Here is a 15833-nt window from a genome sequence, read left to right as displayed (position 1 = left end):
CTTATCACTTTCCCGCCAAAAGTATTGAATGCGTTCGTTTTTAATGTAGTTAAGTAATAATTAATATTATTCTTGTGGTATTAGGTGACTATCAAAAATTGCATCATTCGATAGCCATCTCCATAAGCATTAAGCGTAAGTATAAGCATAACACATTTTACAAATATTGTAAATAAGCTTGTACAGATTAACCAAATTTAATATTATGTTAATTATTCTTAAAATGAAAAATATGGAATAACAATTTTCCTAGTACCTATTGAAATTTAGATTTATTCAATATAAGATAAAATCAGAGATTAAATATTTGACATGGGGAAAAAACAAGTTTAAGCTGAAAAATAAACAGGATGCCTTTCTGTGTAAAAGACAGACTTCGAAATCGAAGTACAATGAAGAATTCAACGAATACTTTATCAGTTTTTTTTGTGGTTCTAGTAATTCGAGAATTAAAGTCTCTAAAAATTAATAAGGCTTTGGTCAAGATTATTTTTACTTAAAATTAAATCAAAATAATAATTTTAGCAATATTTGATGTCGACACCAAGTAAGTTGTTAATTATTAAGAGCTTCAATGTGTTAATTTTTCTCTATTTATATAAAAAAAAGCTTTATTATTTTCATTTTATGTAATTCAATGTAAACATTAATGGTATTATTTTAAATTAATCAAATTTTTCATATTGGGAATTCTATCATTAAATTAAAAAAAAAAAAATTATATTTTAAATCACACCATATAGTCCATATAAATAGTAACATGTGTAAAAAAATACACATTATTGTTTATTGCTAGAGGCTATATTTATTTTTAATTATAGGATTATTTTGGTGACAATGTGGTTAACAAAAACTTGTTAATAACTTCTTACAAAATTTATTATTTAATCACTATTTTTTCTTATAATTATCAACATGATGTTGGGCTATTTTATAAGCAATTGTCCCAGGTCTTAATAAATTGCTGGATAGTGCTCTGAAATAAGACTTTATAAGTGATTCATCTGTTTCTTCTGGATACAGGTAGTCATTTAATTCGTAGCATAAATAACTCTCTGGGCAATCGAGAGCTCTTAAGCATCCTGCATACTCTGACCATAAAAGTTTTCGCCATTTAACATTATGTCTCTGAGCAAGCGGAACCAAAACACAAGCAGCAAATATAGAATCTCCATAACTCACAGACTGGAATTGTTCCAAAAACTGAGTATAGAGGTCTTGGAAATTATTAAGACCTATCAATTGTTTGTCAAAATTAAACTCATTGCTTTTCTTAAAAATAATTTGTACACATTTCTTTAAAAGAGCACTGATTGTTTCTTCTAAAAATAGTGAGTTATCACTAAGATAAACACACATTATTCTACAATATCTATCTGTGACATCTATATCATCCAACAAATCAGGAAAACAAATTTCATTAAACAAAATCCATTCTAAGCAGCATCTTATAATAAGTTCCTTTTCTATTGCTTGTTGTTCCTTCAATTTATTTGCATGATCTCCAACAACTTCAGGGGTGGTTCTTATTTCTTGACTTTTACTATATAGAGATAGTATAGGTAAATAAATCCAGTCTCTAGGTAACACTGGCTCTTGCCACTGTTTCAAAACAATATTCCCTCCTGTGTTTAGTTGCATTGTGCTCACAACTTTACTGTAACAAATTCTTATATCTTCCACAGTAGTAAGAGCTCTACTTAAACCATCAACTTCTGAAAATGATACAAGATTCAATAATCTCTCAGCTGTGAACCATTGTTTGTTGAATATAATGTGATGAAACAAATATTCTAGCTCAATTTTTTTATCAACTCTTAGTATGTAACAAAGTTTACTAGCCACAGAGTAAATAAGATCTTTGCAAGATTCAGTTACATTACTCTGTATAGCTAATTTAATAATGTTAAACATCAATTCTATTTCCATTCTGGTAAACCAATTGCTTTTTAAGTTTGGAGTTTTCTTGGAAAATTTATCCAAATAATTCAAAACTTTTTTCACATACACTTTACCAATATCGCCATCATTAACAACATTCAAAAGTTGAAATAGTGAAACCAAGAGTGGTATTGGTGACGCAATACTCAAAACAGGCAGTACTTTTTGAGTTGAATCAATTATTGATCCTCCAAGGCTTACAAGATTCTTGGATTTATTGAAATCCTTTTCTGTAATATTTGATAAAAGGTTTGAGCTGGAATTCAAATTCTCTATAATAATTTGAAATCCTTTTGATTCAGACAAAATCCTTAAAGTATTGTTCAAGAATTTGATGGTAATCTTTTCATTTATTTTGATTGTTTTACAGCAGTCCAAAGCTGAGCAGAGCAATCGTAAATGTCCACATGTATAGTTATCAAAATGAGCAGTTTGCATTAACCATTTTTGGACTCCATCCTTAAGAAGGAGATATATTTGATGTTTATAGTTATCATCATTCAACATATTACACTTTAAGAACATATTTACATACTGTAAAACAACAGCTGCGTGAGTTGCTGATAAAACAGAGGAACTAAAGAAAACATCAGTTCCTTGAACGTGTTTGTATAATGTATTAACAATGAGTGGATATAAGGATTGAGTATTTTCAACACCCAAACCATAATAAAGTAAATTTGATGCAATGTTGTAGGCTTCAATTTGTAATCTCAAACCATAAGTCCCATCAACCCCAGAATTTATATATTCTGATATGGGCTTTAGAAGATCATATTTTGATATGAGAATTGCTCCAATTTCTCTAGATTGCAATGATAGAACTCTCATTAACTTAAGAGCAGCCAAAATTGGCTTACCATTGTATATTATGTTAGGATCAAATGTAAAATTAATGCTTGTGTTAGGTATAAAATTTGTTACAATGCTCTTCATTAGGTGGTCACTTTCAATAATTTTAGTTGCTGTTTCTATGGAGTCCCTGGCTAGTCTAATTAAAATCTGTATCGAATACTGCACACAATTGAAACTTGGTCTGACATTTTCTAGAATGTAATATAGCCTTTGTATAATGTCAGATCTTAAAACTGCAGCTATGAGATCTATTTCTGCTAAGTGAAAATCTTTTAATTCGGATTCTGTTGATTCCATTTCCTCAATTTCTGATTTGTCATTTTCAAGACATGGCTGATAATTGCCTTCCTCAAACCCTATCAATGCATCAAGACAGGCTTCATCTATTCGATTGAATAATAAGTTTCTCATAGCTTTAAGTGCAGGTTCTAGAAGAATTAATTTGTTTTCATCCATCGCAATTCTTATTATGAAAAACATTTTGCTTAATGGTATATTTATGATATCCTTGTATATTCCTGTGCTGTGGTACTCGAGGATACCTGCTATTGTATTTAAAGCTGTGGCTCTCTGCTGTATGATTGTGGATCTGGATAGTTCAAAGAGTTCCATAAGTGTATATCCTGGTCTATGGGGTTCTTCACCATGATGAAACAGAGGTTTAGTTTTATCTGTGTATTCCATACTATAAGGGAGCAGATAGCCTGTAAAATCAAATCTTGCTTCATATGGATGATCAGGATCAGCTTTTTTGTTCTCATCTATTCCTTTCATCCATTCCAACTTGTCTTTTTCTAACTTTTCAAAATTAACCCATTTATTAACTTGAGGGTGTGACAAAACATCATTTTCCCAGAAGGAATCTCTTTCAAATGAAGATTCAATATCCATTTTCTCTTCGTGTTCAACTTCAGTTTTAACAGATTCATGTTCTTTAGTAGGCCTTCGTTTGCTTTTAATAAAGTCTACTAATTTAGAGTCTAAACTAGAGAGTAATTTTTGCTGTTCCTTTAATATCTCATCCTCAGACATTTCTTTCAAAACTTTAACATTTTCATTGTGAATAACTGTTGCATCATTACTTGAGATAGTGTAACTCTTTAATGGAACATTTATTGGTTTTGAATTTTCTGTATTAAATTTAGAGCACAATGGATCTATATCCATACTCTCCAGCATATCCTTGTGCTTATTTTGTATTGCAGTTAAAAATTCACTACATTTTAAATTTGGATCTCGTTTGGTAACTAAAGGGAAGCCGGTAGGAGGCATTGGCTTAAAATCTAAGTTAAAAAGATCATCACAATTCTTTTCCACTATAGGACCTAGAACGGACGATATGATTTTCGGATAGTAGACTTTATCATCATCTTGTTCGGGCTTTGTTTGCGATTCTAAAACATTCTTTTCTAATATTTCTCCTACAATAGATCCACTGCTAGTGTCGGTACGTGGACGTTTGCTCACCAATGCCGGAACATTGGTGAGCCCCTTAGATTGAGCATATTTTGATGGTTTTCGTGTTGATGTGCTTTGACTCGGTCGTTTTACGGTCTGCTGTTCTGTTTTTCTTATATTCACAACTTGAGCTGAAGGTAATACCTTTTTATCTTTAAGAAACTCTTCCTGCATACGTAATATGTCTTCTTCATCCTCACCTGGTTTAGGTCGCCTTATCATAGTTCTCCTGTAAAGAATCAATAATTAATATCACTTATGAAAACAAGAAATGTACTTGTTTTTGTTGGTTATTTTGAATGTGTCATATATGACTAATGTCAGATATCTAACTGCGTTTGACGTTTGTTAAGTTTATTCATAGATAATACATATATACCGAGTTAATTACCTATAGGATGACATTTCTTGTCGATAAATTACACAGACAATGTAGAAATACATAAAAATAAATTAAATTAAAAAAAATATATTTAATTTTCAGTTGTTCAAAAGTTAAGTTTTAAAGCAGGAAAACAAACCGTATATAATAGATATTTGAAAAAGCGTGCTCGCAAAACATTTCGCTACTCGACGACATTTGAAAAATATAATTATCGTTTATTGTTTAGTTTAGTTTAGTTTAGTTAGTTGTAATAGAAATAATTAATAAAGCACACTATTAGTGCGAAAGTTCACTCGTGAATACACGAATGTTCGATGACTTTTCATCGAGTTGAGGACTGAGGAAACTGGTGAATCGCGATATATAAATTTTTATTTGGTTTTTATTTGTGTCAATTGCGATATGTATAAATGACAAATGTATAAGTTATGGTTGTCAACTGTCAAGTCAATTTGACATATTTTTGTCATTTAGACGTTTGTGTCGGCAAGTACTAGTGCACACGTGTTTTAAAAAAAATCGTTTTAATTTTGATTAAAAAAATGCCTAAAATAAAAAATTTAGAGAAACTGAAACACCCCAACAGTAGAAAAACAATATCACTCGCCAAAAAAATGTTGAAAAACGAAAAGAAAAATAATAACAAAATTGGCACTCATGTTAAACAGAATTTAATCGGCGAGAAAATTTTGTGGTTCAAGGAAAGGATACCTGAAGGTTGTGTTATTTTAGACAAGGAACAGACATTAAAATTGATTGAGACCTATTTGGCGCGCTTTGACGAGGAACTTGAGCAGATAGCTTTGAAAAACTCAATTGGCCAAAGAAAAAGTCGGCAACATGCAAGCCGGGAAGACATAATAAACATAACGAAGAAAAGAGACATTGAGGAGTTTGAAACTTGTGGTCTTGAAATGCCAGACTTGATGAATGCACAGCAAATGGAAGTGTTAAAAAATTGGAATGGTGAATTGAGATTTTTGCAAAATTTTAAATTAAAAAGGATAGCTAGAAAACATCTTGTATAGTATAATTTATTATATTATAAAAATTGTCATATTATATAATTCTGTAAGCTAATAAAATATTTTGTATAGAAGTAAGGGCTTTTAATTTAATTGTTATGAAGTATGCTGATGGTAGGTAGTAGATACAAAACATTTAAATCCATGTCATGACCACTCAAATATTATTATTGAAACAAGATATTTTTAAGGTTTTACTATTTTATTATATTAATATTTACAATTTTAACTAATCAATACAAACATAATCCTAGTATCAAACTAGACATGAAAGATCAAGGAACAAAATATTAACAATTGAGAAATATAATAGGGATATTCTATACTAAATCAGTCACAAAAACAGATCAGCTTGGGTAACTGGGTACTATAACTGTTATAGGTATAAACAAATCTTATTTAATGACTTAGGAAAACTACTGTTACAAATAAGTTTTACATAAAATTCAATTAAATACCAATTGAACAAAATAGAAACAAAGATCAAAATGTAATAATTCTTAGTTTAGAATATTTAATAATAAAATATAAATGTATCTGTATGTTGACAAAGGGCAGCAGATTTAAGATCTACTACACAACAAATTTAAACATTACTTTAATATATTTGGATTACATTTCAAATTGAATTGCTTTGAATCATTTTTTTCAGTTATTCAACAGATTTTTATGGTTTAGTCTTTTGTATAAATCTTACTAATAAATGCACAAATTATTTTTTTACAAATCAATACGCAGCATACAATATGAATTAAAATTATAGGAATAAAAATAATTATTTTATGCATTTATACACAAATAGAAATAAGTGATGGTGGTAGCACACATTTTAAATTACATACATAATCTTTTAATAAAATTTATACAAAAGCATAAGAATAATTCTTTTGTTTCTTAATCAACAAATTCAATTCAATACTTCTGTTAGTGCTTAAGGCTGTAAAAAATTAATTTCAAATGTCAAGAGGGCAAAGTACTTTTTTATTAATAAATTAATACCTATCATATACACAGCAATGGGAAAGATATCAATATTATATTCATAAAACTTTATTATTCCCTACTGTAAATTAACATAAAACCTCTTGTACCAATAGTAAAAGCATTTGTACATAAATACAAACCATAGTGAATACTTTAGTTACTCTGATTTTAATTTTCTTATTTGAATCCAATCTCTTTTTTTCCTAATTTTATATTATTTTTTTATTATTATTTGTTGTATTGTCTGTTGATGATCTCTACCTAAAGACATTGGTAATGTGAGAAGTCTAATGTAATCTATCCTTATATAGTCAATATCCAGATCTAATTAATTATTTTAGCCATTTTGCCTGTAATTGCAGGGGCCCACAGACTTCAAATTTATAAAATGTATATTTGAAAGTAGAATGAAATTGTACATATTTTTACAATCAAAATTAAAGTGTAACCCTTTATTTTGTCTGAATATAATTGATTTTTAAAATTTCATTAATATGTACATTTTTTTTTTATGTATATAATATTATCAGATTCTTTAAAACATAATTTTAATTCCATTTTTTTCAGGTTTTTCCATGTTTTGTCATACAATCGAAAATTATAACTTTAATAAAGTAATATTTTATATATTGACGTTAATTTAATTATTATAATTTAATTTAACATTATAATTATTTAAAAATAATATTCATTGTAATTTAAAGATGAGTTCATTTAATAAAAAGTAGATAAAAAAATTGTAAATCACACTTGGTTTGTCTATGAAATAAAGTGATTACTCTGATAAATGCCGCAATTTTAAATTTTAGTTGAAATAAGGTCAATCAATTAATTTACTATTTGTAAATATAAAAAAATGATTGTTTGAAATTTCGGCAAATATACCTTAAGGTTACTTAAAAATTAAAATAATAATAGAAGAGATCAATAAACTATTTTTATGTTTTTTTAATGGACATCTCATAAAACTTTCAATAAATAAAAAAACTATTGTAAAATATTGGACGATTTGCACAGATAATAAATGTGCCTAATGTTTTATAAGTTATTATGCCAGTTGCCTAAAACAATATTATTTAAATACTAGCTACACATTCAAATTTCCCATGAGTTTAAGTTTAAACCCCATGACTTTGTTTTAAAAACCAGATTTGACCAAGTATTATATTACAATTGTAATATTATAAAAAATACACATTCTAATTGCAAAAGTATAAAATAGCATTATGGCAGAAAATAAAATATCATGAATAAATTCTCCCACACAAATTATCAGATTATCTGATTCAGGTTTTGTAGCATTAACATGAAAAATGGTATATAGATAAATTTCTCTCAGACTATGCTGTCATATTATGTCTTAAAATATATTTAACAAAAAATCATATAAATTGAGTTAGAAGTTTTTGCATGATTCCAGAAAAAAACATTTAAAAAAACTTGCCTATTTTTAAGATTAGTATCATTATTTTTATTTTATCTACTAATACAACTAGGCACTTGATAGTTTTGAAACATAATTAAGATATATATATATATATATTTAATGAATATCAATATTTTCCAAAATGGCATTTATTGTTGAAATTTCCTAGTTTAAATCACTATATCAAATATTTTTATGTAATTGAAAAAATATTGTAATTGTGATACTATTTGTATCCTCAATTTTGAATTTTTATTTTTGAAATATACTCAATATTTTTTAGAGTTATATTACCTACTACTACCATTTATCAAGATCATTTTGTTATGAAATATATTTTAAATTTTTTTAATTTTAGGTTATGCCTTTCATATGATGTAAGTGTGGAAGTAGGAATAATTTTTAATGTACAAGTTTCAGGCAGCTATAATTTAGAGAGCAAATAATTCCATTAATTTATCAATTCATTTTTCCTAAGCTTAATTTTTAACTTAAGACAAAGGATCCTTATGCACATAAAATGAATCAAGTAAACAGAGGTAAGTGATAAAAGTCGTAACCTCTTTGTCCTCGAGCAGCAAGCCATATGTAGACAACATGATATGCTCCAGGCACAAAGCATATCAAACCAGCTACAAAAAAGACTGCACCCTGTAGGCCATTCTCGGGTTCGGCAACAGCAAATGCGCCCATGCCAAGGAGTCCAACTCCAACGAGCAGGAGTATGACAGCTGCACAGACGGTTTTCCAATTTTCTCTCACTTTTGGATGATTCCAGCAGTAAAGAGATTGTGTGGCTTCTACATATTCGTGAATAAGTGAATCTGAGTCCCTTGATGTTGTATCTTCAGTGCATTTATAAGTTTTACTGGAATAAAAATAACAATGATGAAATTAGATGATGTTGAGTAGGCCACACAAAACATTTGAATTTAATCAAACAGATTTAAATACAGTTACACTAGTTAAACAGTTTATGGTCCATTCAATAGTGAAAACATAGCATGTGTAATTAATATTTTGTTTCACCTACTGATGCTAAGGCCTCCTCATCTCTCAAATTTCATTTAAGACCTATTGGGAATGGATCATCAAATTCTATGCATTTTCTATCTATTATATCTACTTGTTTTTAATACAAAAATAATTATTTAAGTAAGCAAATAAATATTTTTTGTTTCTGTATGATAATTTATGTATGAAAATTTTATACTATTTTATATATTGTGTAAAATTGTACATAAAACAGAATAATGTTTGTAGCTTCCATTTATTATATATTTATTATATATTTAAATTAAAAAATAATCACATAGCCGAGTATATATTCAAGATAACTTAATTTTTAGTCTGTTGAGATTTCTTTTTTTTAAGATGATTACTTGTTTAATCTTTCTATATAACATTTATATAAGTATAATCTTAACAAACAAATGTGTCAATATAAATAAAATAATTGATGATGTTGCATGCACCTCTCTCACCTTATTATTCTATTTATATAACAAACATTCTCTGCATATTAAGAGGCTTCCTTATATGCGTCACATAGTATTTAATTATCAAGGTTAAAAAGAAATACATTTATATTTATATTGTTTATTTTAACATTATGTATCTACTTAAGATTATCAGATAATATAAGATAAATATTATAGGAACGTCGTACAAGCCAATGTACTGTTTCAAATTAGTAATTATTTAGCGCCATTAGGATAATTATTAAGCGAACCAGGTCTATGGGGCGCTAATAACGGCTCGCTATAGTTCAAAAGCCTTTGCCCCACTAAGAATATGACTCACAAAGGTCACGAACATCATGTTTATTTCAGGCACGTTTTACATATTTTTCAAATTATATTTAAAATTTAATCCACTAAGAAAATTATAATATGAATAAATATATACTTACCTAGACAGAAAATCGCCTCCATTCTTAAATTTATTCTGTAAAGGAGACCTATCGCCCGTTGCACCGTATACTTTTATTGCTTCATCAGTCTCCTCTTCGAAGGCATCGTCGATTGAGAAACGTTTATCACTGTTGCCGAATGGTCTAGTCATTTTTAAATTTATCTTTTAACGAGCTGGAGATATAAAAAACATAACAATGTTGTACATTAAGTACAAAGACAAAACACAGCTGTCAATTTATCATATCAACATGCGCCATATTGATTATTGATTATTTATGTTCGAAAAGATTCATTTTAATTAAATTGTTTTGTGTTTTGATTTTATAAAAAAATGTGCATATATGCAAATATTTCTTGAGTACAAACCCATATTCAGTATTTATTACTAACGTAAATAACTTCATTTTTTTTTGTTGTTATAATGCTTTACCAACACTCTTGCTAATATAAGATTTTAAATTAATATGTTTATTTATATTACTACAAGTATTTAAAACGGGATATTTACCATGTTTTTATTTTTATTCGATGGAGCTCGATATTATCTACGAAAAGTGAAGAAGACATTCGTTGATAATGTCCAAATATCGAGGTCCACTAAAAGTTGAAATAAAAAAAATGTTCTTATTGTTTAATATTACACTATTTTTATTTTATAATCCATTACAATAGTATAAGTTCAGGTACAGTCGAAGAAACATAATTAGATGTCTTTACCATGGTATTGGGAAAACTTCAAATTTTTTTAGTTCAAATATTTCAGATTATTGAAAGATCGCTATAGTTTAGCTTTCTAGTAGATTGCTTTATTATTTTTATTTTTTAAGACATTAATATTTAAGTAAAACCAAAGATTTTCAAATGAGTATATTCCACTATAACAATAACAAAAACTAAAATATGTTCCATAAATAGCGGTACCACTCCTACAGAATATTTTAGATTACTTTCACTACATTTCTGTGTTGTACGTAAGAGATGGCGTATTGAAACTAATACGAAAAAAAGATAGCTAGTGTTTGTACAAGTACTTACAAGTAGTGGGTGCAGACTTCACGCAGTTCAAACAATCACTGTATTTTTGGTTTAGATGTTTTACATAGTTTTTTAAGTATTTTACGTAGTAGGTATATGCAATGCTCTTTTTAAATATAAACATCATACTTAATTTTAAACTAGATAAATGGTTATTTGATTATTTCACGGCTGTCTTTATTATTCTGTAATGTAATAAGATAAAAAATTCAATATAATTATGTTTATCGTTACGATACTTAATACTAGAGTAAAGTGAGATAAATGACGGGTGAATTGAGCGAAGTTTGATATTTTTTAGTAAGCAACGTTGTAAAAGTAATTTGAATTTATCTCAAAATAGACTGATTTATCAAATCCTGATAATTATTTCCCTGCGTCCAGTTCGTACAAGCTAGTAACATATCTGCTTATTTCTATATATATAATATAATATAATTAAGTAAAACTGTGAAAAGTAGATGTGGCCGCTGCATACAATTTTTTACCACTAAGACAATAATTTGATAGAGCTTCCGAACGTATGAGCTGGTGTCAAAATGAAGTTGAAGTTAAATGTCAACGAACACATGTCTAAAATGATTGAATGTCACACTCATGTGGACTATTAGCGGAAATTAGTGTTATTATTTTTTAATTTTAATGGTAAAACTTGAAAAATCAAAATGGTTATTAAGGAATGGTGTAAAGTTACACCTGCTTTATCACCACCAGTGTTAAATTGCATTAATAAGCAGGGATTTAAGACAATGACACCCATACAAGCGGCAGTTATTCCTCTTATTTTGTCATGCAAAGATGTAGTCGCAGAAGCTGTAACTGGTTCCGGTAAAACGCTAGCGTTCGTTGTTCCTATGCTGGAGATGTTACTTAAACGAGAAAAAGAAGCACCTCTCCGTAAAGATTTTGTTTATGCTGTTGTAATATCACCTACAAGAGAATTAGCTACACAAATCTTTAGGGTAACATTTATCATATTATTTCTTTTTAATATAATTCTTCCTACTTGTGTTTATGATACTGTTACATTTTTCAAACTCCCGCAATAACTGTTACTTTTGTTTTAAATTAAAATAACCATTCAAGCACTGTTATCTTTAACTAATCTAACTAAATTTAGTTTTCTAAAATCGTTTTTGTTGAATTTATTGCCATTATGTAATATAATATTTATTTTACATCCAGGTGATAGAAGAATTTCAAAAAGAGCCCGAGTTAGAGCATTTTACGTTATCTCTGCTTGTCGGGGGCAGACCCATAGAAGTAGATGCGGAGAGTATGAAGAAAGGTGCCCAGATAGTAGTTTGCACTCCTGGGCGATTCCAAGATTTATTAGCGGAGAGAAAATATCTTAATTTACCTGGACGACTCAAAGACCTGGTACATACATTCTATCAAATAAAAATAATACTAAATATATATTAATCTTTTCTTACACCTGTTCTGAAGGTATTGTGTGTCTTAAATTTAATGATTTTAAGATTTTATTCTTTCCCTTATCTATTTTTATAATTCAAATTATTATGAAAGTATATTATATAAAAATTAAATTACTTGAATGCTAAAAGTATACCATGAATATTCCATGCATACAGTATACAATCAAAAGCAGATTTTACTTTATGATTTTCTACATCTACTACATCTACTTCTTGATAGTCAATACAAATATTGATTAGGAAAAGTAAACAAATACTAGATTATATAGTGTATTGACTTTTTTCTTTAACGTTGATTGTTATTTACAATCATCAACATGTGCTATACTACATATACTATACATATAAAATATTACATTACAATTCCCCATGTGTTGTAATCAACAAAGGACATACTTTGGTTGTCTATTGTAAAACTATATATACTGCATCATGCTATACATTAGGACATCCTTTCACTATTGCATGGTGGTTAATGTTTGGACTCCACTTACTATCAAATATAATGTAATGATATTGAAAGATTTAACATTTAGATTCACCATAGTGAAGAAAAGTCATAGATTGTGCTTCAAATGATATTTTTTCAATTATGAAACATTTAGCTATGCTTGTCTATTAGTTATAGTAAAATAACGATTTTTTTTTTTGCTAAAAGTGAAGTTTTTCTTCTAAATGAACCATAAATTTAATGATATGATTGACAAAAATTGTGTTTACGAACCCAGACATTTTGCTGTATTTGTTATAAAGGGAAAATTTACATTATTGTAGATGTTATAAACACTGTGTTCTTTGGATTTTAATGGAGAAGCTAATTTTTTTTTAATTTTTAGGATTTTCTCGTTCTCGATGAAGCAGATCGTCTTCTAGACTTAGGCTTCAGCGCTACGCTTACAACTATATTGCAATACTTGCCCCGTCAACGACGTACCGGTCTTTTTTCCGCAACACAGACGAAAGAACTCCAAGATCTAGTCAGAGCTGGTCTAAGAAACCCCGTTTTAATTAGCGTCAAGGAAAAATCTTCGATCAGTACTCCCATTGCATTAGAAAATTATTATGTAATAGTGCAGCCGGAAGATAAATTTTTATTTCTTCTTAATTTTATTAGAAACCGAGAGATTTCGAAAGGGCTTTTCTTTCTACCAACTTGCGCGTGTGTCGATTACTGGGCGGATGTACTTCCAGCACTCCTACCCGACTTGAAGATATTCTTCATACATGGGAAAATGAAATTAAAACGAAATAAGATACTGGAAAAATTTAGGGCTGCTGAGAAAACAATCTTACTATGTACGGACTTAATGGCAAGGTAATTTTGCGCAAAACACTCACGTCATATTTTATCATAATTTTCCAGTTAAGACTACAATTACAAATCTGGTTGTTAGGTATAACATGCATTTAATTAATTCATGTTAATTTTAGTTACAATTTCAATGAACCTTTACGTACCTTTATATCTGGAAAAATATGTATGGGATGATTATTATTGATTTATTGAGTCTTGATCGGTATACTCGTTTGGATATCTATGTATGATGTCGCAAACAAGACAGCATTATGAGATTTTTTAGGAAGTAACGATCGTATGTTTAATTTCCGATCATAGCAATTATTCAATATTCGGATAACGCGTTTGTGTTTCCAAAGATCGGACAGTTTACTGACACAAAATTGGCTCAATAGCCCGATAGCGTAGTAAGTGAAGGGGAATGCTTGCAGGGGGCTCGACATCCCCGAGGTGCAGTGGGTGTTGCAATGGGAGCCGCCCAGCAGCCCGGCGGCGCTCGTGCACCGCGCGGGGCGCACGGCTCGCGGGGGGGCGAGCGGTTGCTCGCTGTTGCCGCTGCTGCCGGCGGAGGACGCCTACGTGCCTTTTATCCGCGCCAACCAGCGCGTGGAGCTCGTCGATTGGAGGAGCTCCACCGACGAGATCAAGATCACGCAGAAGCTAAGAGATAAAGTAGCTATTTCTCTCACTGAAATATGTTTTTGATTTTTCTTACAACATATTTACGTGCAAACAACTTGCTTTGCTGTGTCGGAGACAGAAATTTGTAACAGGTAGGCAGGCAACTGCAACCTGTAAGCTCAGCGCGGGTTTCGATGACCTTAAACTGATTATATTATTTTTTGTTTAAAAAAATATGACGTAGAGGTTGAAAGCGAAGGTCTTCGTTACGAGATATTTTAATTAATTTTAAGTTTATTAAATTACTTTAGGTACTGTCCATACTTCACGAACAACAGATGCGTGACAGAGCGGTTCTGGACAAAGGACAACGCGCCTTCGTTTCACACATAAGAGCGTATTCCAAACACGAATGTAACCTCCTTCTACGATTAAAAGAACTACCCCTAGGCCATATAGCCACCAGCTATGGTCTACTGAAACTGCCAATAATGCCGGAGATAAAGGAAGAGCATAAGAAACAATTCGTTGGGCCAAAGGATAAGATAGATTACAATAGCATACCGTACAAAGACAAACAGAAAGAAGCAAGTCGCTTGCAGAAGTTAGAAGAATATAAAAATACGGGCACGTGGCCGTCTAAGAAGAAAAAGAAAATGGTAAGCAGTTTTTTGTTTCTCGTGGCAGAGTGTGTGTCTTTTGAACGTTTTATTTCGGAGCGCTTATCGGCTCCTCTTGTCTAGGCTTATAAGAGTATAAAGTCTATGACTTGTGTAGGCTTCCTAGAACCTACTGATACCAAATTGAATCGGGTTAACCGCAACAAAATATCTTAATCCTATTATTTAGATGTGTTTTTGGTGAAGTCATTTTGCATGGATTTATAATATGTATTTTTATTTTACATCTTTAATTGCATAAGAAATTATCTTTATGCCTAGTATACACAGCATCGTTTTAACGTATGTACATAAATGATTAAAAAATAAACCGTCATGAGCAGATTAATAGTTTACAATAACTTAATTCCAGCTAAAAACGCAGCCATGGGAATTAGCAAAACAAAATAAACTCGAGAATAAAGAGAAAAGAATAAAGCGGAAAGAGTTGAAAAAGAAACACAAAGAGGAAGGTAAAAATGTTAAGAAAAGAAAGGCAGTAACGCAAGAAGAATTAAACGAACTAGCGGCCGATGTGGCTTTGATCAAGAAGCTCAAAAAGAGGAAAATTACTAAAGAACAGTTTGATCAAGCTTTCGATGTAGATAAATAAATATATTATGATTTTAATATTTGTTTTTCTTTATTGAGATATGAAATAGAGGATTTGCCTCACATTACTCTGCCTCCAACCTCTAAAATGACCTCTTTGATCATCTTATGTTTAGTAGCGACCTGCCCCCGCCTCCTCACGGGTGCAATTTATTAATATTAAAATGATTTTATATAATT

General features: G+C 29.8%; 4 protein-coding genes across 4 annotated transcripts; 2 read left to right on the top strand and 2 right to left on the bottom strand.

Annotated features, from left to right (window-relative positions):
• Positions 1 to 861: 861 nt before the first annotated feature.
• LOC125071958 (RNA polymerase II-associated protein 1) lies at positions 862 to 4563 on the bottom strand. The gene has a single exon (XM_047682408.1). It carries the CDS (start codon positions 4474 to 4476, stop codon positions 892 to 894), a length of 3585 nt encoding a protein of 1194 aa, XP_047538364.1. The 5' UTR covers positions 4477 to 4563; the 3' UTR covers positions 862 to 891.
• A 565-nt stretch (positions 4564 to 5128) lies between these two features.
• Positions 5129 to 5707, top strand: LOC125071910 (translation machinery-associated protein 16 homolog). Its single transcript, XM_047682339.1, has one exon. It carries the CDS (start codon positions 5182 to 5184, stop codon positions 5665 to 5667), a length of 486 nt encoding a protein of 161 aa, XP_047538295.1. The 5' UTR covers positions 5129 to 5181; the 3' UTR covers positions 5668 to 5707.
• A 731-nt stretch (positions 5708 to 6438) lies between these two features.
• Positions 6439 to 10236, bottom strand: LOC125071999 (transmembrane protein 134). The gene is made up of 2 exons (XM_047682460.1): positions 9987 to 10236; positions 6439 to 8942 (listed from the first exon to the last, which is right to left on the bottom strand). The coding sequence occupies exons 1-2, from the start codon at positions 10136 to 10138 to the stop codon at positions 8600 to 8602; spliced, it is 495 nt and encodes a 164-aa protein (XP_047538416.1). The 5' UTR covers positions 10139 to 10236; the 3' UTR covers positions 6439 to 8599.
• A 1370-nt stretch (positions 10237 to 11606) lies between these two features.
• On the top strand, positions 11607 to 15671 carry LOC125071755 (probable ATP-dependent RNA helicase DDX55 homolog). The gene is made up of 6 exons (XM_047682117.1): positions 11607 to 11987; positions 12211 to 12405; positions 13301 to 13779; positions 14193 to 14433; positions 14694 to 15041; positions 15415 to 15671. The coding sequence occupies exons 1-6, from the start codon at positions 11691 to 11693 to the stop codon at positions 15652 to 15654; spliced, it is 1800 nt and encodes a 599-aa protein (XP_047538073.1). The 5' UTR covers positions 11607 to 11690; the 3' UTR covers positions 15655 to 15671.
• The last annotated feature ends 162 nt before the right edge of the window (positions 15672 to 15833 follow it).

The sequence above is a fragment of the Vanessa atalanta genome, chromosome 20 (genome assembly GCF_905147765.1).
Source record: "Vanessa atalanta chromosome 20, ilVanAtal1.2, whole genome shotgun sequence".
Taxonomy (NCBI): Eukaryota; Metazoa; Arthropoda; class Insecta; order Lepidoptera; family Nymphalidae; genus Vanessa; species Vanessa atalanta.
Note: the sequence above shows the minus strand (reverse complement) of the source record. Positions and strands in the feature narration are given on the sequence as shown.